Source organism: Hirundo rustica, chromosome 10, assembly GCF_015227805.2.
Source record: "Hirundo rustica isolate bHirRus1 chromosome 10, bHirRus1.pri.v3, whole genome shotgun sequence".
Lineage (NCBI taxonomy): Eukaryota > Metazoa > Chordata > Aves > Passeriformes > Hirundinidae > Hirundo > Hirundo rustica.
In genome coordinates, this window is record NC_053459.1 from 10,814,054 (window position 1) to 10,836,673 (window position 22,620).

Here is a 22,620-nt window from a genome sequence, read left to right on the forward strand (position 1 = left end):
CTAAAGACCTTTAGCTCTTCTATGACCTGAAAGTGAAATCAAAGTATCTTCCTCAGTTCAGTCTTTGCAGTAAAAGTTCAGGCTCACACTCCCAATGCTGTTTTTCAAGGCACTCAAAACATACACACAGCCTTTTACATTGTGCGATTCCACCCTTCCCCTTCTCGCTCCTTCAAGAGGTTCTGTAACTTGTCACATGAGTTACTCTCTGCCTTCATCTTCTTGTTCACTTGTTGGAGGCAAATTATTTCTCCTTCCTGTTGCCTTTTTTCATTGCCTATAGCCTGACTTATCTCAGAACTTGTCACTCCCTGACTTCCACCCACTTCCCTCTCCTTCTGCCCTGTGCAAATTCAGAGTTTTGATTCTGGAATTCATCACCTGGCAGCCTTGAATCACAGAGCAGGTAGGAAAAAAAACCAAACTTTGCTGTAGAGCAAAAACTCCTCTCTCCTTCCCAAATGCTGTTACGTCACATCATTCCAGAATCAATACTCCAGTCATGCACATTAGCCAAAACACACCTGTTAAATTTAATCGACCTACGCTGATTATACAGGAAGACACCCAGTTGGTTTTGATTATTTCACCTACTTCCAGCATTAGTATTGTCCCACTTGGGACAAGCTACTTGTGATCATGCCTAAGTAAAGGAACAACAGTAAGCAAGCTTAGGAATCCAATCTCTTACATCAAGTTCTAGAGAATACCTTCAGTAAATAAATAATTCAGTACACAAAGGCAGCAAAACATTTAAAAAAATGAATTGTCCAAGACAACAGAGCTACAAGCATATCTGCATTCTTGCAAGCAGGTGCTCTGTTTGGAAATGGCCTACATTTCTCAGTGATCATCTTCAGGAACAGCAGCTGCCACTCAAACTCAGCACCAGAAAGAAGCCATACTTTGCAAGAACAACTTAGAAGATAAAATGACTAATATCCTCAGCATTATGTACACCAGGTTTACAAGACTAAAGTTTTTAAACATCAAATTCCCACAACAAGGAAGAATCAGGAAAGTAAGTTGAAAGAAGAAACCACATATGGTCTATTTGTTTTCCAGCACTTATCATTCCCACTTCAGATTTAAGAAAATGAGGGGGAATAAAAATCTGACAAAAGGAATATAGTCAAGAGTGTTTTATAACCTACATGCTCCCATCAAACATCCAAATATTTTGCATGTATTTTATTTTTAAAATCTGTTTGTTAGACACAGAAGCAACTTAAATTTGCAGCACATTGACTGAACTTAAATCATCTGCTTTAGCTGTGAATAGTTTCAGTCACAGCTTTACTTAACTCAGCAGAACATACTGAAATTTTTCGGGGAAGATCACAAGCAGCTTGAAAAAACAGAAGTATTTGTTTAGAAGACTTGATTTTAAAACATGTGTGTTTATTCCTCCAGAAAGAACAACTTACTTGCTAGCTTAGCCTGTAGTCCTGAAGGTCCAGGTTTTGATGTCTCAGACTTGGAAGAGCCTGGTAGAGACAGTTTTGTTTTAGGGAGACTGACTTTTGGGCTGAATCGAGCAGCCCAGTCAAACTTTGAAGAGCCACCTGTTTTACTTGGTTCTTTGTCCCTGCTACTCCTTCTTGGACTGGGGCTGGATGCAGAACGGGAACGTCTAGCCTTACTCTGGTCCTTTCCCTGCTTCACTCTGGCACCCTGAGGAACAGTAGAAGAAGCAGAAGCAACAGCAGAAGAGGAGGAGGAGGTGGAAGCTGAAGAAGAGGAATCGGTGATGGTGCTACACCCAGCTTTGGCTGAGGTCACCGATTTTGAAGCCAGCTTGGAGACTTTTGCTGACTTTTCTTCAGTGCCAGTTGATTCAACTGATGACCCACTCTTTATACAAGACAGATTTTCTGTCCTTTTCCTTTTCTGACTTCGGGAGCTACCAGCAGCTCCACCCTTTCTGGTGTGAGCCTTGCTTGTTGATGGCAATTGTGTAGATTTGGGCTGCTCTTGGTCTGAGTGTCTTCTCTTAGATTTAGTATGTGGCTTGTTAGTTTCTGAGGAAGTTTCAGTGTGTTGAAGTGCTTTGGGCTTTTTAGCAGAGCTAGGAGAATTGGTCCTCCTGTAATCCGGACTAGCACTGCGTTTAACTCCACGAGAATTGTCTTTCTTAGGCACTTGCCCCGTTTTTTGCTTTTCTGAAGTACTGACTCTCTCTGGATCTTCTTGTTGTGGTATTAAAACAGCAGATGAACTACAGCCTCTGTAGAAGTAAGCAGGAACAGCATTAGAGTTGAATTCAAGAAGCCTCACAAGTAAGAATTTTGCATTATAAATGTCATCATTCTTTAATAATAAAGATTACTGCATGTAGGAAACACTTAAGTTTACATTGAAGCAAACAAACAAAAACTCCCACATGCTTGTATGCAAACCATCATATCACACGTATTTGCTAGCATAAAACCTAAGTAGATTGCAAAATAAAAGCATAATACACCACTTTTTAAAAAAGGAAGTTTAACTCAAACAGATTTTACTTTCATATATATATATGTCAAATTGATTAATAACAAATTAAAAAAAAAAAATCAAGCCATAAGCTATTAACTGAATGTTTGAGAATATAATTTCCACAAGAGAGTAAGGAGTGTTTAGTAATGCATAACTAGTCATAACTGGATTCTAGTTCAAGAAAGGCTCCTAAAGAAAGGATAGTTTCCCGTCAGTCTTTAAAGTGATGTAGTGAATCACACACAAAAACAGCAAAATTCTCTTGTGTGATAGAAAATTGTTCCAGTGTGTACACAGCAGAAGCATATGAAGAGCAGACAAGCAATACCAAGATGATTACCCTGAACACAGGCCTACTTTAAATTATTGCACATTTCAATTCATATTGGACATTGCGCTAATCTCCTTGGGCAATCTTCCCCCAGCATGAAGCAGAAGAAGGGGAGAAAGACCTTGCAAGTATTCCAGGACTAGTTATGCAGAAATCATTTCCTCCCCATCACTCATGGAATGCTCTTAGTTGGTGAATTAGAAAAAGAAAAAACAAACAGAAGTGGAAACACTGAAATATATCCAGTGAATGCAATACCTAGATTAGTTAAATATCTTTTAGTCATACGTTTTATTAGAACTCTGTATAGCTCAACGATTATACAAATTTTTGAAGTGCAGATAACACTGGTTAACATATGAATACAAAGCACAATTACCTTTTAGAAAAGTGTCCCTTGGACTGCTCAGAAGTAGTATTAGACTGCACTTTGGGTGTCTTTGAAATAGATTTTCTACTCTCAGGAGGGCTATGTGCCTTATGTTTTGCCTGCCCTAAGTGTGACCTGTCAGCAGAAAGTCAAAACAGAAAGCTATCAGGATTCCAATATACAGATAGAGACCTGTAGGTGGAATATTGTTTATTTCTGGAGAATTTACACATATATATTTACAGCTACAAATTTCTCCATATCAGCTCCTAGTATTAAAGCAGCATTTCAAAAGAACCATCTGATGCAGTTACAAATCACTACCAGTGTAACTGTTTTGCAAAGCACACAATTATTTAGTCATTTTAAATGAATAAAACATCTTCTTACATCTGAGTTTTGCAGATAAGTTCAGATCTTTCTGGTGCGCAAGTTTACTGAATTATTCACTTAAGCATTAAGCTGGCACAGTAAAGCACAAGACTAGAGCATCTGTCAAAGATCTCCTCTCAAAAATAGATATATACTCATCTACCTCCAGATTCCAGACATTAAGTCTTTATACAGTCATGACTATTTACATCTTTGCTCTTCAGTTTAAAAAAATTTAAAAAATCAAGTGCTCAGAATGGGAATGCAACCGGTTGCACTTGGTAGGAAAGCTCAACCATACCAGCTATTTTCTGGCTGCAAGATCTACCAGTTCAAAGCATTGAGAGCTGTTTGGTAACAGCTGAAGTAAGAGAAATGAAGAAATGCACACCACCAATAAAGGCAGCCAAACGAGACAGGAAACTTGTGATGTCAGAGACAGGAACGAGTTTCACATAGATAAACTGTAAAAGGTCTTCTAAGCAGCTTTCACCTCCATGAAAAAAAACGGTTTATTGCATGAGCTCTGACTGAAGGACAAAGATATACTATATACCACAGATAAAATTTAAGACATCAGTTACATCTTCATATATTCCACATTTACTTTGAAGCCCACTCAGAATTACCATCTGCAAGACTCAGAAGAGAGTGCTCATCAGCATTTAAAACAGGACAATATAAATAATTGCTAAGGCAAGAGACATCTCACTTGCACTTCCCTGGATAAAATGCACTTTTGTCTCAGCTAGCACCAGGAAAATTCTACTGCACATATCCTACCCATACAGAAGCCCCAAGAACCACTAACCTTTGAAAAACCTCAAACTAGTCTAGTATTAATGCTGAAAGAAGCAAAAATTCAAAGTTAAAGAACTGCAGATTACATGGTCATATGCTATTAACCCAGGCCTAGAGAGTTTCCGAGTTGAGATCTGCAAACATCCATGGAGGATGGGGAGGAATGTGCACTTCAAATTTAAGTGTCCTGCTCCAAGCCATGACCCCAAACATCATCAAGGCCAACAGATTAAGTGGAAGCAGTAAGAGTTCCACAAGCTTTAAAATAGTGTCTTCCAATGAAATACCAGAGGTCTGGTAGTAAAGCCAGAGCTAAGTATACTACTGACCAGAAAGCTCCCCCATCCTCTTCAGGATTTCAACACAAACTGGGATCTCAGTAGAAAACAAGTACCAAGTCTAACCATCCAGATGATAACCGAATGCTAATTCACTTAGAGTCCAAACAGCAAAACTTCAGCAATATGACTCTTTTTCTTGATAACTTTCCTCCTTCTGCTTTCTTCTGAATTATTCTCATTTAGGCAGTTACTCAGATGAATGCACACAGACAGTACATATTCAACACTTTCTGTGCCCCATCTAAGAGCGTGACAGTATGAAAAGATTAAATTAACAGCAACTTCTCCATACTCCAGTAATTATTTTTTATTTATTATCCTGTAAGAAATATTGTTTACTATCAAAAGTGAAATAAAACAGATCTTCAGGTCACAACAGCAAACTCCATCAAGGTAAACTTGGGAATGTTTCACCTAATCTTGAGTGTTTGGATTTTCCTTTTCCCAACAAAAGATTTAGGCGTGAAATTTAATTTTCCCCATGAAATGTTTTTATTATGGGAGGAACAGACATTATTACATAATTTACATTTGGCAGGAATCTCAAGTTTTATGTAAGCTATACTGATCAGAGTTCATTTATTCTGAAGTATATTTTAAAAGGTTACTTTCCTGTAAAGATTTTTGGTATGCTTTAGATATTCACAAAACACAATAACTGAAGAACTTTTCAACTAAGATACTGCTAAATCAATAGTTGCAAAACATGCAGTGAAGAGTTTCCACTTGTTTCTGGCTCCTCCCCTTTAACATTTAAACCTTTTTGATTCTTAGAAGTTTTACAAATACAGTTTCATACCAAAGTCCAATTTGTGTGGACTATTAAAGCTACAGCCATATCCTAGGGGTCACAAATACATGCAAAGTATTAGCACTTGCTTTGTTTTCTTTATTCATCAAGCTATCAGTACAGACTTCTGAGCAGAAAGGTTACTCTAGAAATGTCACACATGGGGAGTCACAACTAAAGAGAATTTTTAAAAAATTTTATTTTAAATCACCTACTGTGCTCTCACTTCTCACTCTGAGTTTAATCATCCACCTTGCATGTACTGCGAAGAGAAGGCCCACAATACAATAGCAACTGTGCATGCAGTAGCATGTCAGACAACAGGAATATGACATGAATTCTCCTCTCAGGTTGATACAAGAACACTGAGAATCTGATTACATGATTAAGGTAAAAACTTTAACCATACACGAACAAGTATCATTGTCTCAATTTATATTTAAGTTGTGACAGTTCACATAAGGTGTCCTTTAAAGAGTTAACTCACATACAAAGGTAGAATAGTCTGTAAAGCTCAGAATGAGCAATGCTTGCAGAGCATTCAAGGGTTTTAAATATACATGCAAAGCTGGAAGGCTGATTTTAAGGTTATAAGCTATGTGTACTTTTGTCTATAACCCAAGGCTTTTCACATGTAACTTACCATTACAAATTCTTCAGTCTTTTCCATTATTGTATCATTCATTAAGAATCATCATTGCAGCAACAAGTGTTTTGAGAGACTAAACTAAGCTTCCCATTAATGACAAAAAATGAGCTAAGTATTTATGAGCTTGCATTCATCCATTTCCACTCTCGACTGAGCTCCTGCTGCACCTTCAAGTTGTGTTTTGTAGGGGTTTTTAGTTTTCCTTCTCTCCCCAAACTTAAAGACAGCTCCATGAACAACTCCAAGGCTTCATTCAGCTGGGCAAAGCTGTCTGCTGGTGCACATTTAATTCACAGGCAGACACTCAAGTTTAGAGTAACACACATACAGAAGTTGACAAGCTAACTACCATTTAGCTTGCTGTGCTATATAAACAATATGGTGGAAAATGCCAGCCCTGAGCAAAACCATAATAAAGAACCAACTAGAACCTGTTCTCAGAGAGTTACTCTGTGCATATTAAAAAAAAAAAAAAACCACCACCGTACCTTTTGAAGTTAGTGAATAAACAAAGTGTTTAATCTAAGTCATGTTCCTCAGCAGCTGAGAGTGAGCTATTAAATGCTTCCAAACAAAGTCTGCAAAAACTATCCTTCTACTTCTGTCAAAAATGAGATCAGGAAAAAAGAAATAGCACAAATGAAAAAAACTGTAGAAAAACACCTACTTTCTCTCCTCAGAAATACTGTCTTCCCCACCAACCCAAACATCATATTTAGTTTTTTACAGGTCTCAGGTAAGTTCTTACCAGTTAACAGATCACCAAGACTGGTCCAAAACCAAATCCTGTTTAGAACAAAAGCAATACAACTGACAAAAGCACTCTTTCTGCTTATATCGAAGTCCTACACGCAGCCAACAAGGATCTTGTTCATCATTTAGCCTTCAACTGCAAATACACAAGAACGCGTATAACTTTTATTCCAATACATGAAAATTTGCTCATAAAGTATCCCACTTTCATGCAGAACAACATAGCAGCAATTTTTGTCAAAGTGACATGCTACTACTCCTAAAGATTCCTTAAGAGTAACAAGATGCAACACGATAAGCACCACTGTCACTTAAAAAAATAATTTTTGCAGCACTGGTAAAAAGTTCTAGTACATGGGACCACTTCCACTACTCTATACCAACACAGTGAAACATTGCTCACAACTGAAAAGAACAATCAACCGCTCCATGTCCAGAAAAGATCTTATTGTGTGCCTCACAATACCACTTCCAAATTGCTCCCATTCAAAGTAAACCCTATGGCATCACTGGGAACTAGGCCACGAAGGCACAATTCTTCAACACACATGGTAACAATGTCAATATACAGTTAAGAAAATGACAATAAGTAACTCCCACCCCCTCCTCCTACCCCTATGAAAAGAAAGCCTTATTAACACATCTGCTTCAGTTTACTGCTGCAAAGGGAAACTTTACTGCTTCCTTAGAAACCCGCACAGAGCCACCCTTCAGTGGAGAGTGCTCCAAGAGACACTTCATACCAGTATAAAGGTACCATTGTAACAGTAATTCTAAATTTGGAGGTAAACACTAAATACTTTCCAAAATGGTAGTAAAACCAGTAACAACTGTAATAGCCACAAGAGCTAAACTTCATCCAAATCACAGTCACCGTAACATCACTACTGCCAACACAAAGTGAGGAATCACATTTATCCAACTTCACCAAGGCCAATTTGCTTACAATGCATACATGGGGAGGAAATGACCACCTGTTCATATACCCCTTCTTAAATACAGACCCCTTTCTTCTTTTAGAGAAAAACACACATCACTGTTACAGCACAAACTGCAAATAGACAGCATCTGTCTTTCTACACTTCCTTGAGCCTAGTATAGTTGTTTGTACCTTTAAACAATGCACCTCAAAATCAAACTCTCAAAGCTCCTATCAAGTGACTATGCTGAGTGTGAAATTGCTGGTAAAACTCCAGCAGACAACCATTACAGGCATTCCCTGCTCATTGTGACTCAAGTATTGACGTTATGGGGACAGCAAACAAGCCCAGTCTAGAGGAAATGGGTTTGCATTGTTGCTTCCAGGTTAAGCCAGTCTGTCAATACTCAATGTAACAGGAGGGAAGTTTCTGCATTTCAAACAGACCAGAGAGTTGTTTAGAATTTCCAAGGTTCACGTGAGTGAACAGTAGCAGCCCAGCTGGTTAAATTGGCAGTTTTAATAAAAGACCTTAAGCTGTAGAAGTGTCAAAAATTATAGAAAGACATATATTAGCACTTCAGCTTGGCAGCACTATCATTCTCCTGACTCTCCTTTTTAACACCTTTATCAACTAAAGTCTCTTGCATTCAGTCCAGCCAGAGCATAAAAGAGATCGAGGCAACTCTAAAGCTATTAAAAGGCCATCTGGCCATACCACACGTTTACCTTGGATTACTAGCCTTCACATCCAAGTCTGAAATCATGAGTGACCAACTGCATAAACTCTCCAAGCTTTCGTCACTTAATTTGTATTTTGAAAATGCATGCACCTCGGCCACAAAAATGCTTTAAGAAAAAAGCTGCCACATCTCCAGCACTGAGAAAGCTATTTATACAAAGTAGAAATGCAATCAAGTACACAAGTTCAGACAGTATCAAAACCTGTCCTTGCTCGAAGGGTTATGATTGCATATCTATGACCAAAGTGAAGTAACCTCCAACACTTCGGAAGGTGTGGCCCTTAAGTCTGCTTACAAACTCTGTGGCTAATTTTAGGCATGAAGCAACAACCCTCTACAGAGTCACATTACTGTCTAATTCCATCTTTTTTATTAGGAAGGGGTGAGGGAGTTGCGAATTTTTAATCTTTGTGTATTGGTTTGTTGTTTATTGGGGGAGGGTAAGAAATACGTGGATCTAATGAAGTGGCTGAATAAAATCTCACACTGTTTGTACAGCAACATCAGTAAGTGGTATGGATCAACAGAAGAAAATCTATAAAGCAAGACAGTTGCCATTAAGGATCGGTCTCCACCATCTCTGCAATTCAATGATTTCTACTTCAAAGCATACCAGATTACAACCACAAGTGACCAGCATACACAAACAGCTCTCATAGAGCACAACTTTCAGTTCAGTCTCATCCAAAAAGATTCCAGCTCAAGTGCTCCAAGACCATTCCACATTAGCCAAAACACGGCAGGTGAGGATGACTGATTGGCTTCAAAGAGCATTCCCAGCTCTTTTAGAAATCTGTTAGAAATACTAACAGATATATCCCAAGTTCAGTTATTTGCACAATATGTGCATATTATTGACACTAGTCTTTCCACGGTTTGTTTCTTCTATTTTAAGCAATTTTACAGCTGAAACTGAAGAATTTCATTTTGCTGACAAAATGCAAGAAAGACTGAAAATAAATTGTCTCAGGCATCCCCCAAAAAACCCTTCATTTAAGAAAAGGTGTATTATTTTTTGCTCAGTGTTTGCTTGGGGGTTTTGTTGGGCTTTTTTGAATATAGCAGCCAAAGCAGTGTTTATCACTGGAGTACAGCAAGGCATAATAAGACACATCAAGCAGAACTGAAACATCATACCATTGCATGCTGGATACATGGAAAGGTGAGTCCTGTGAGTTCAAAGACAGGCACCAGCTAAAAGCTTATCTGAGAGCCTGTCTCTTTCCTGCATCTACAAATTTTTTAAGGACCTGACAGATCTATCCTACATTGGTCCTTGTACAATAGCCATTTCCGCCCAGCACCTTAATAAAAAGGAGATGCTGATGACAGTTAAAAAAGGTAAAATCACTTTAAATTTTATATTAACCAGCATGCTTTAACCAGGCCTTTTAATAGGCTTTGGCAGTTCAAAATGCTTGCTCAGAAATGCAAAGGCAGGGGATGTCCTGTTCTAAAGAGATCCAGATTCAAAGAGGACCATAAGGTTCTTCCATCCTCTTTACTTTAGCAAGGAGCTCTGGTTCTGCTAAAGGTCTAAAGGTTTAAAGACAGAGCACAATACACTCCTGTTCACTGAAGTCTGGTATAGAGCTGGTGAGGGGTGGAAGAGGTCCCGTCATTTCAGACAAGTAAATCTTCAATCACTGTATGACAGCATAACAGAACACAATGCACCAAAACAATGGATGAGTGACTTTCTTAAAAGAAAACAGCGCCAACCCTTAAAATTCCTTAGTTTGTCTGACTCGCTCACTGTGAAGCTTCTCCCTGGCATTCTGCTGTAAAATCTCAACAGTAGATATCTGAAGAAGAAATCCCCATCTCATCTCCAAATAATTTGCCTCAAATTCTTTATTCTAGGGAGAGCTTTATTCACCCCAGGTGAAGTTCAGTGTAAAATGAAAGCATTGTCAGGGCAATACTCACTTTAAAAATCCACTGAGATGCAGAGACAACACAGAATGGGCAGAAGGGACTGAAGGACTCACTACATCTCTGTTAAAAGAGCTATTCTCTGAAACCAATTCTAACTTACAAAATAATCAGCTACATAAGGCAGCAACTTCCCCTTCTTTATGCCACATTATTTGAGAGGAGAAGTCTTGCGTTAATCATCTGGTCTTCCACTTGTACAGTAGACTAATTTAGAGAAAGCAAAGCTGCATTTTTCAGATAGAATTATTCTCCCCAAAGTTCCTTAGAAGCTGGCCTTCTTCACCCATTCAACTTGTTCTCAGACTTTATACTAGTACGAAATACACCTCTTCTTCATTAAACTTCATAGCCCAGTTCCTTCATAGTAAAAAACTTTTGTGCCACTAACCTGCAATATTTTAATACTCACCCCAAAAAAACCAAGCCCAAGGTACACATATTCAACAACTGCACCAGTAATGTATCTGAGAGAGTAGAATATAGACAGATTTGCCTACCACCACACTATAGTCTTTCTTCATTAGACTGATCTTTTAACAAAGTTAAAGAAACACTTATATCCATACAGGCTTCATTCATGGCTGTGACAACAGCATCATCCATGGAAGTTTTAAGGATCTTCTTTGTTCTGCACTGTAGAGGCAATCACTTACAGAGCAAATACAATCTGGTCCACTTGCTCACTATATCAGGCATATAAATGATAGCAAACCTTTTTTTTCTTGAATTATTCAACAGTTGTACAGGATTTATATGCAGTACAAAGGTAACAGAGTACCAGTTATTCAGTCTTCTCCAAGAGGAGCACATATTCCCAGTAACAGATTCTCCCTGTCAGCCCCCTCCCATATTTTTAATATCAGAGAAGAAAGAGGGGGAAAGAATTTGTTACTACCTGTGATTTATGGAAGACAGCTTTTTCCCCCTATAGCTCTGCTACTGCTATTCTAGCTGAACAGTACGGTCGTTGAGTTATCCACGGGTTTATCCCAGGCAGTAACAGTACAGGCAGCATTTCAGGGGCAAAAAGATTTTATTCGAGTTTCAATGCTTGGATTGCAGGGTGGAAAACATTTTCTAAATCACACCCATTTCACCGTCACACATTTTAACACTCACAGACAGCAGCCATACCTTCCTCCTACTGCGTCGTCTTGTGGCTGGGCCCCGGCAGTGTTCCTCTGTGAACGTCGCAGTGACCCCCCTGGATTGTTATTAGGCCGGTTGGACATTGGCACCTCTCTCCTGAAGGGACATACCCTTTCTAGACACTATCATTCACTGAAAGACAAGAGAGGAAGAGCCATAAGACATGTGGCATGAAGACTCACTATCACACCTCCAGAGGCAAATGTAAAATGCTATCATTTAAGCAGAAACTGAAGAAAAAAACTTTCAAACAATTTTTAACTAAAAGACGCACAGACAAGGTTCTTCTCAAGAACATTCAGAACCTTAATACAGAGCAACCAGGTTTTGGTATATATAGCATACAGATGATCTACTGAACTGAACGACCTTTAAAGATCCCTTCCAACCCAAATTACAAACGCCTCTATGATTTTGTGATGACACACTTCTTTTCTAGCAAGCAATTTATGCAATTTAGGAGACACTGTTAAGGAAACATTAAGGAAAAACTCAGTGCTTGATAGACAGCAATAGCATTCAAGTATTTTAACTTTCATCATAGGAGATTACAAAGCCCACCTCAGGACTAAGAAGCAATATTCACAAGATAGCTACAGTGCTGTCCTAACAGCTTCTTTCTCTAGTCTGATTTATGCAACTTTCATTTGCATAAAGCAAGATATACAGTCATGCAGGAAAAAAGATCTAACTTTATAATCAGGAAATTCTGCTCATGAGAGCTAAATTAAAGGGAAAAGGTATTTGAGACAGAAGGATTAATGAATACATACAATTATTTTTAAAAAATAATCTATGACAGCTTTGTATTACTACTTCTGGAATTGCTTTGTGACTGCTAAAGGTCTACAGATATTATTTTGATAGTTATTTATAGAAGACTACCATAACCCCCAGCCACAATCCTCAGAAACAGATGTATTTCAAGAACAAGCCTCAGTTAATTCCTCAGTGAAGAGGTGACTTCTGTATCCTGCACTAAATTGGTATTTCCATGTAGAGCATAGCAACAGGACCACAACCAGCAAATCCAGTTTTACTGTTTCTAATTTTGAAGAATCTAGTTAAAAAAAAAAAAAGGTATTTGCAGGTGAAAAAAAAAAGCTGTAAGAAGGAAAGTAATCCAAGTTTAAGAACTCAGTAGTCTATATGCTGATTTGGTGCCTATTATATCCAGAGCACAGTAAGCAAGAAGTCTCTCACAAATAAGTTTAAAACACTGCAGCTTCAGATTCAAATGTCTCCAATGAAATCATTTTCAAGATCTGGCATTGTCAGTAAAAACAGTGAATAGCTGAACCTAATTGTCTAGTCTTCTGAAAAGGGCCTATAGAAGTGAGCAAAGGCAACAGGAGGGCAAAGGAGGACAAAGAAAGAATCCTAAATGATGCCGTTTTACTGTAGGCCGTAAGAAACCAGGCATATGAACTTGTATTATGCAAACCATTACTTCACACATGATGCTAAAAGGAACATGTATATCATCTAGACACCTGGGCGGCACAGGAAATTATTGATCAGGATTCTGCTAGCTTAGATTCAGCCTTATTATACTGTAATAACAGAATCTAATATTGAAATATCACACTTAGCATGCCAGAAATACCTTAAATATTTCCAGGAATTGAATAAGAATACAAGTTAGGCAGACAAATTGCTCTCCTTCTTAATCCCCACATCACAGGAGTCAAGAGCATCTTTTGAAAGTTTTTCAGGTACTTTCTACTAAGAGGCCCAACCATAGCAGCAAACCACAAATATAGAGAGTAGAATGAATTAACAAATCACTTTTACCTTCATTCATTTTGGTTGGGATTTTTTTTACCTTATGCCTAGGAACTTTAAATATAAGTAAAGCACAAAATACACAATCCCACAAACATAGTTGTTTGATGAACCTCTTTGACAGAAGTCTTGATGACTAAGTTGAGAAAGCCTTAAAAACTACTACTCAAACGGTGAACATTCTCTCTTCACAATTGTTTCCTCTTCTTCAAACCCCGTAATCTATGCAAATATTCCCACTAACAAAGTTTTAAAGCTTTTCAGTAACATGTAACACTATCAATCTACAACTTCTTATACTTTAGAGCACAAAAAGATTTACAATGTAACAGAAAAAGCTTGCAACTGCTGGAAATCAGGCCAGCTCATTGGTGCAGTTAGATCCGTCAAGTTGAGATCTTAAATTGTACCATACAATTTAAGAAGAGCAATACAAGAAACAAAGCCTGGCACTAACCAGGCTGAAAGCTGAGCAAGGGTCCAGCACAACATAAGGGGTCCAGCTGAAGTCAGTCACAGGCACTGTCAAGTGTTTTTATTTCCTTGTATTCAAACACCCAATGAAAAAAAACAACCTCTCTCCTATCAGAAATGAGGCGCATTTTGTGCATTTTCTAAAAGGAGGGAGTAGTGTCCCGTCCTGCACAAAGGTCAGCTGGCACTGAAACTGCTCTAACGTCAAACTTTCAGCCATACTACAACATGGTTGCCACAGAACTACTGTCTCACCTTGTACCAATTAAAATGTGCATTTCAGCAGGTTTCATTCTGCGAGGAGCGGTGCTCACTTAGATCTCTGCTAGGTTAGCCATGCACTCTCCCCCTGGGGCCAGAATATAGACTTCTCCACATACCACCACAAGAGTCAGCTGAAGAGAACAGCACACAGGAAATCCTGGCCCTCCCTAGAGAAACTTCATCTGAACACTGATCTGCCTGGGTGTGCTGGCTTTTTCTGACAGACTTGAATTTGCTCAAAGTGGCTGGTACAGGGCTGTGTTTTGGATTTCTGTTGAACACAGCATTGATAATACAGATGTTTTTGTTCTTGGTGAAAAGTGCTTACAGCCAAGGTGTTTTCTGCTTTTTGTACTGTCAGTCATGCTGGTGAGGAGGCTTGAGGTGGCACAGGAGGCTGGAACAAGACCCAGTGAGGAGAGGTAACCCAAACTGACCAAAGAGATACTCCAGAGCACATGACTTCATGCTCAGTATATAAAGCGGGAAGAAGGAGGAAGGGGAGGACATTTAAAGTGATGGTGTTTGTCTCTCCTAGAGAAGGCTAAACACCTGCCCAGCCATGGGAAGCAGTTAATTCTTTGTCTTGCTTTGCTTGTATGCACAGTTTTGCTTTTCTTATTAGACTTGTCTTTATCTCAACTCACAAGTTTTCCAGTTTTTGCCCTTCCAATCCCACTGGTGGGGGAGTGAACAAGCAGCTGCCTGGTGCATGACTGCTGACTGGGATTAAAAAAATTACACAGGGCTATCCAGACACTTGAAGTAGTCTGTGCTTAAAAGCTATGTAGCACAATGTGCTGTCAGACACACAGTAGTTTCAGCTGCGTAGAAGAATGAAATGACAACTGTTTTATCCTGTAAGGCACGTGTCAAGTCAAGATGATGTCCAGAGTTATCATCTTCTATACTGATACCTCTTGACTTAACTGCATTTCTTATTGAGTACTTGTTGCCATATGACTCCCAGTTTGCTTTTAAATATAATGCAGCCTCACAATTCAGCTGTGACCTGTAACATCAAAACACTAACCTAAGTCTCACTGCAAGCCACACAACACCATATGCCCAGCTAGCTCAGTAACGAAGAGAATTGCACAACTGCGCCTCCACATCCTAAAACACAAGAGAAGAGCCCAGATGTTTCTACATCTCAACTGCTCTCATTCAAACTTGTTCCTCTATCTCTGAGCTCACTCCAAGCACTTGGCTTCTTCTTTCCCATTGTTAGACACCTACATTAAAAAGCAAAGTGCAACTCAGCAGAGACCAGCCAAATGTGCCAGTGCAGTCTGGCCAGATTTTAAGACTATTTCCTCAACTACACTGATTCTTCCTCACACCCACAGTACCAAAAAGCTATAACCATCCATCAGACCTCCATGCTTCCACAATAGACAACACTATTTAGGAATTTTTAAGCTCAGGTCCCCTTCTGGCATCAAGTTATCTGCACATAAGCCTTTTCAGGTACTTCCATAACTCCATATTCCTAGCTATGATGATGCCCAAGCATGGGCCTGCAGAGGCTCTGATCACAAGTAGATTCTTTAGAATGAGGATGAATTCCAAAAGCCAGCATTTCAATAAACCCACAACATATCTTCTGAAGCCATGCAACAGCACTGCTATCTAGTGCTTATTATGCTACATAGTATTTTTGAGTTTTAGCAAACACTATTTGATTATGATTTTGAGCCATCTCTGTTATTGTACAGGAAAGCAACTAGAATTAATTTCTGTAGAGTGAACATACCCATTGCAAATACTATAGCTAATGTATGGTCAACATATTACTTGGAGAGGTTCTACAGGAACACAAGACAAAAGCCACCTCTTAGCTTGCAGTGAAGCATTTACCTTTCTTCTGGTGGAAAAGCCAACAGGAAACAACTAACATGCTTCCATGGTTTTGAAGCAAACTGGGAAAACAGAACTACTCAACAAGCCTCTATCAGCCTTCACTTAGCATCCAAATCACTCCCTGAAGGATACTAGGAACTAATGTAGCCTCCCCAATACCGGCTACTGAGAGAAAGACAGTATGCAAACTGAAGAACTCCAACATGCACTAGGGCCACTAACGGCATAACAAGGCAAATCAGTAACAATACCTGTAAAAAATGAACAGAACTGTCCCACAAGGGCCTTCTTAACCTACTTGCGTGAGCTCTGAAACTTGTTTGGGGTGTTTATTCTGTTGTTTTGGGCGGTGGTTTTCTTTCACTCTTGGGTTTGAAGTTACTTGCAATATCCTTGGTAATGCAAGAGGGTTTTATTCAGAGTCTTGCACTCTCCTGAGTATTTCAGGATATGGCTAGCACCCCTGCCTACAATGCTCCATTATAATACCTGTTAGCTGCTTGGAGTTGAGCTAAGTACACTGGTCAGCACCCCTCCTCTCTCTGTTTAGCCAAAAAAACTGGCTCCTTATTTAATGCTGCTCCAGCAATCCAGCTCCTCAAAATTGTACGGATTTACTGCCCCAAAGTCAGTATTAGGCAAAAGGAGGAGGGGAAGAAGGAAAAGGCAGGAGGATGTTTATATACCTTGCAAGTTCAGAACATTTTTTTCCAGCAAGTTGTACATCGTTCCAACCAGAACCCAGGGTTCACTATACACATCAGAAAATATTAAGCCTACGACTTAAGATTTGTATTCCTTTATTTCAACATAGACAACATTAATTTCCTTGATCAACTGTTTCTGTGATAAGTCTTGTCACTTAAGGGAGAAAAACACTCTAAATATATATGCATATAACACATTTAAGAGCTCAGACTTCAATTGCAACTAAACAGAAGAAATTATTGCCTACAGTTTGGTAACTGCTGAATTGTTTCAGATTTACATAATTTTCAATGGATCTCAGCTGCACCTCATTTTTGCTCACTGTTCAGAAGGTTCTCCTCATTTACCTGCAGACATACACACCTCTTTACTTGCCTTACAAGCAAGCACTTGCAAGTACTCAATTACTACTTCTACTTCAATAAGTTTACTTTATTTGACTTTTTAGTCCAGGGAGTTGCTTTAAACTCAGTCTTCTGCAGCTGATTTTGACTAATACTCTCCCCTCCCCATACTTTCCAAATTCAAGAGTTATCCACTCATCCTCATTCTTTTTTCTCTGAGGTCCTCACCTTAAACAGATTTTAAAGCTCCACGGAGGCAGAAGTTTGTATTTTCAGTTTAGCAGCTTCTTGTCCCTTCTGGTAAGTAGAAGTAGCTCATGGAAGAATTTTTGGGAGTGGATACAATAACATACTGAAAACTTCCTAGCGTCCTCAATTCTTACCATCCCTCCTTTCTTCCTGACAGTAAGTTTCTGTACACAAACAAGGGGAAAATACATTCTTCCAAGAGCTTCAAGGTGCAGTTAGGTGTATGCATTTCATCTGCAGTCATGCAAATCCCAGGTCATTCAGTTGCATGAAACCATTGAGCCTTACGAAAATGACAAACTTTTCTTCTTTCAACAGAGGAAGACTAAGCTAACATTTAATTTCTCTATCAGCTCCCATTTCTACCTTCTCTCCATAAATAGCCCTAAGTTGTCTTCATGATTCAAAGATGCCAGAGGGCACCTAAGGCTTCCTTGCTGCACTCTGCACCTAGTAACATAAAACTCACACGGTGACTTATCAGAATAACTTCCTTTGCTACAGAAACTACACAGAATCACATATTAGGCTGGACAGTACTCCTTCTGTATTTTCCTTCTCCTTCTCCAGTGCTAGAGAAGAACTAGAGAACTACACACTGCAGGCACAGACACCCTAACTAGTGCCAATTCAGGACATACAGAAAAATCTCCAGGATAAACAAGACTCTACAGCCTTCTAATGATGCAACATTACCTCACTGCTAAGAAGACAGACAAGCAGGTATCAAGGAAGTTTCTTCTGGAAATAAGCATGTACAGTTGTAAGCAAATAGATTTCTACAACTCTGGCACAGAATTTCCAGAGATTTATATAGCTGCATCACTTTCATCACTTCTCTTTGAAGACATTAGTAAGGTATCAATGGGGAGACAAGCAGAGTTTAACAGCATTCAGAGGCAAACTCCTCTTCAGACCAGATGCCTTTTTGATGCAGAGTTCAACTAAGCACAAGAGTAAAGTCAGAACTATTAAAAAAAGCCTTGGCTGGAAAGAATCTCTTGAGATTATATGGTCCAACCATCTGGTGAAAGCATTAGACAGCTCTCGTTCTGAGAAGTGACAATTGTTAATCATGTTGACAAAACACACTGAGAGCTGAGCAAGAGGTGAATCACAAGAGCTACCCTGAACAAAGGGGAATGGGAAACAAAAGTATCACAAATTCAGGTATCAAAGCATTGCCATTTACAAACATGCAAAGAAGACACTAACAGTACATCAGAAACCTTAAAAACTCGTGCCAGAGATGTCAGTTGAAGTAACCTGAGATCTCAGATGTGCGTAGATGTACACATACCCAAGGACACACTCCCCATCTCTCCCAAGGACAACTGCTCTGAGAGAAGAGCTAACTATGGCCCAGCTCCTCACTGCCATCACACAGAGCTCAGAAAGCCCTCTCTCCCCTTTGGTTGCACAAAATCACAATCCAGTAACTGCGAACAGGAGGAAGAAGAAAAATGGGCATGTAAACTACAAATTTCAAAGCAATTCAGTCTCTGAAGATATTATACATTAGGACCAGCTCATATGCCCATTTTTACACTGGGTAACTTCAGACAATACATAAGCTCTTTGCCCGAGAATAATTTTCCAAGTTGCCAACAAAAAAGAGAAAAGCTTCAGTAAAATATTCTTCCTAGATTTTTTTACAGTGGAAGAGTTCTTTTTAATTCTGCTTCTCTGGAATCACTGGAATATTTCAACAAAAAGAAAAAAACTAAAATAAATCAGTCAAGAACAGGATTTATTCCCTGTTCCACTGACTTTACAACAAACAGCCATCAGTAAATTAAGGCAAACTTTGGGCCTTGCTAAATTAGGAAGTCAGCTTTCCCTTTCCTGGGCTTTCAAGAGCTCAGCCCTTGCCTACCCTGCCAGCCAAGAGTGGCAGTCCTGAAGGTGATCTTGACAGAACAGCAAAATGAGTGGCTAAGAGCCTGAAAGGATGTAACCACTAGATAAGTTTCCAGACTGTATTTAGGTATATATGTCTAATGACAGAGACAACTGGGAAGAGAAAGTCTTCAGATGAAAGAGGAAGGCAGAAGAGCAAAAAAGTCTACATTTCTGATCTCTTACTGCTAACTGGCAGTTCAAATACTCATTATCTGAAACCAGAAGATTTACAAGTTCCCACAGGCGATAAGAACACTGAAAACACCTCTGAAAAGATGCACAGCACTACTTGCTAGAGGAATGTCCAGGCTGCCAGGATTACATGATCCTAAATGTCACCCATGCCATGACTCCAAGCAAGCAAAGTAGCACATTTACCTACTGACTTCCTGCTACTGTCTTTCTAATAGAACTGGAAATTTCAGTAGTCAAGTATTGTTTAAGGAAAAAAAAAATCTAAATACATATATCACACATTTCTGTGATAAGAACAGTGCTGTGACAATGACCGTGCTGCAGAAGCTGAATAATCTCCCTTGCTTCAAGCAGGTCAATTGAATTTGAAGTCTGAGACTGCAGAGGCCTCTCACTGAACCTGGTATGGGAAAAGAAAACTAAAGACTACTGCAAGGACCTGGAAGAAATGTTAAGAACTTGTTCCATTAAGAATACAGAGAACTGACAACCATCATTCCTCTAGAAATAAAACAATGGATTGGCCTTTATGCCACAGCCTGAACCTCAGTAAGTCCTTCTGGGCTGTGGAAATTACTCAAAGTTACCAAGAAGTACAGGTACCACTGGCAGTCAACAATACAACTAACCTGTCAGCTGAAGAACCAAGAGAAACCTACAGATAGAGGGGAGGGTTACAAGTTGGCTAAAAAACTTAATTATTAAGCATATGCAGAAGTTAGACAGGAGAGCATTCCCACTCATCTGAATAGATTAAAGGAACAAAAAACCTAAAGCTTCTACAGGTTACAAGGGCAAGCTCAGGTATATAAGGTCTGATTGTACAACTGGTGTTCCTAATTCATGGTACACAGGAAATCCGAGCTTCATTTCATTAATGAAGAAAAAAAAAAATCACTGTATTCATGCACCAAGAATTAAAACCAGGCCTAAATCTTAACTGAACTCTTGCAAGGTGGTTGAGAGCGCTACCCAACATCAAGACAGTAAAATCCTTTATTCCTATAGTCCTTTTTTCCCCTCTGGAAAAACAGAAACTGCAGTCTGAGGAGAAAAATTAAAGAAGTTGCATGGAACAAATATAATAGTCTCTTGAGGGCATCTCTCGAGTTTTGCCACATCACTGCTTTCTGTCTCATGTTCATCAAGGACTGAAATATTACAATTTGGACTGCACTTTGGTTCCCAAAACAACACACACATCAGTCAGATCTTTGATCCTCATCAAAAGGAGAAACTAGGAAAAATAAAAAGCATTTCGTTTTTTTCTCTTGCTTCTCTGTAGTTTTACATTATGTACTGGAAGTGCTGTCACCAGCAACTATTCCTCTTGTTTTTGAGTGCATGAGAAATAGTTAACTATAAAAATAATCTCCTAGAATATTTACTCACTACTTCATTCAAAGTATTTTCCCTTGTAAAACAGTTCTAATATTAAAGTTGTTCTTCCCCAAATAAACCAAATTTGATATCTTTCCATGTCACTGTTTGTAACATGTCCAAACCAGTTCAGTCTAAATTTTTCTTCTAGTATATGGTTTGACTTGAATTTATTAACAAAGGAAGAGAATGCTCTCACTGTGGCAGAGAGCCAGGACTCAAAGCGTCAAGAAAATATTTTCATGTTTACAATACCTGTAGTTTCTAAGTCTAAATTCAAAGTTCTATATTATTTTGGCTTTTCAACCAGCTAAATCTTCTGTTGCATAATTCAGTCAACTCTGCAGCAGTTAAATTTTTTGCTACAGAGATATAAAGATTATCAAAAGCATAGGAACCCAGGAACTCCTGAGTCAATCTATAACAAGGGAAAGAACAGTCTGATCTGGGTAGCTGCAAGCCAGCCAGAAACAACTCAGCTTAAGAAGCAGCCCAGAGGTACTTAAGCCATGTCAGTAACACAAAAGATTTGTTAGACCACACAGAGAACAGCCACACACAAACATAGCAAATGTTTGCTGCAAAACACTGAAACAGGTCTCTTATCTTTGCTGACAGATCTTTTTCCCTTTTAGCACAGCAATAGGAAACAAAGGAAAAGTGAGGAACAAATACATTCAAAGTTTCATCTTCTGAGCACTTGTGTCACAGAGCAAAATTTTTCTGCCAAATCAGTCCAACAGCAGGAGGAGCCTGACTTCACCCCTACAGGACATTTAAAACTACTGTTACAAACTGACAAAGTCTTCACGATGCAATTCCGCTACGAGGTGTTAACAGAAGTGTCGTTTCAACCTGTAACAACAATGAAAATAGTAGTTCTCTTCCTTTTGAAAATTAAACAAGAGCAGCTCTCACCAAGAGAAAAGAACACATTTTCCAACAGCCAAATTCTGATCAAACCCATGCTGTTTGTACGTAAAGTGAGCTGATGTGAAGTCCTCATTTCTTGCAGACTTTTAACTAAAAACCATCATAAGCAATAGAAGTACAATCCTACCAGATCTTAATTTTCAGATTCTCTAGAAACCCTTGCTTAGTAGGGGCCAAAAGTCACTATCTGAACAGTGGTTTAAGCTTTCACTAACAATAAAATAAATTTTAAAAACCAAAGCAAACACAACACCACATTGTCTGGCAAGAATGAAGAAGATTCTACTCAGAAAATAGAAATTCATTTGAATGAGGAGCTTTATCTTCTGCGTAGACAACACGAATCAAAGCACGGAATTCTTCATGAAGTACAGATCAGTGACACTGCCAGAAAAGAAGGCAAGCTAGAAGCAGGTGGTCAAGCTAAGACCAGGTAAAATAGGTGTGGCATAGGTGGGAAAGGGGGCATTTTATTACCACAGAAAACCAGAAAAAAATCAGCTGAGTGATTTGTACAAATTTCAATTTAATTGCTTATTTCAGTACTTTCATGCAAGTGAATCCAGAAGTATCCAAAACCATCATCCACTCCACATCTGCCCTGCCCAAGGCTTAATACCCAGCTGCCTTTGAGCTGCATAGCTGCATTTACTTACAACACTGAGTCTGAATGCAGAATCTACTGCTCAAACACCAAACCTCTTCCCTATTCCAGTGCCACGAGTAGATCATGCCTTACTGCAGTTTGCCATTCACCTGCATCTGGTACACACAGCCCTTAAGCAAAACCAAGTGCAACAGCACAAGACAAACACTGATACGGTGCACAGCCATGTCCTACCTGTAGAGCCTGTTAGACAATACGTGCCCAAGGTTGCAGCATGGAAGG

The 22,620-nt window shown here is 39.1% G+C and overlaps 1 protein-coding gene across 6 annotated transcripts in view; it reads right to left on the reverse strand.

Annotated features, from left to right (window-relative positions):
* Positions 1-22,620, reverse strand: part of TRIP12 (thyroid hormone receptor interactor 12) — a 79,445-nt gene that overhangs the window by 40,577 nt on the left and 16,248 nt on the right. For 4 of the 6 annotated variants that reach the window (XM_040074205.2, XM_040074207.2, XM_040074206.2 and 1 more), the window contains exons 2-4: positions 11,620-11,766; positions 3,189-3,314; positions 1,428-2,227 (exon numbers count right to left, since the gene is read on the reverse strand). In XM_040074205.2, coding sequence (XP_039930139.1) covers positions 1,428-2,227; positions 3,189-3,314; positions 11,620-11,717 — 1,024 coding nt within the window. In that variant the 5' untranslated portion in view covers positions 11,718-11,766. The remainder of the gene's footprint in view (positions 1-1,427; positions 2,228-3,188; positions 3,315-11,619; positions 11,767-22,620) is intronic. The other 2 variants (XM_040074210.2, XM_040074209.2) reach the window with 1 other exon arrangement.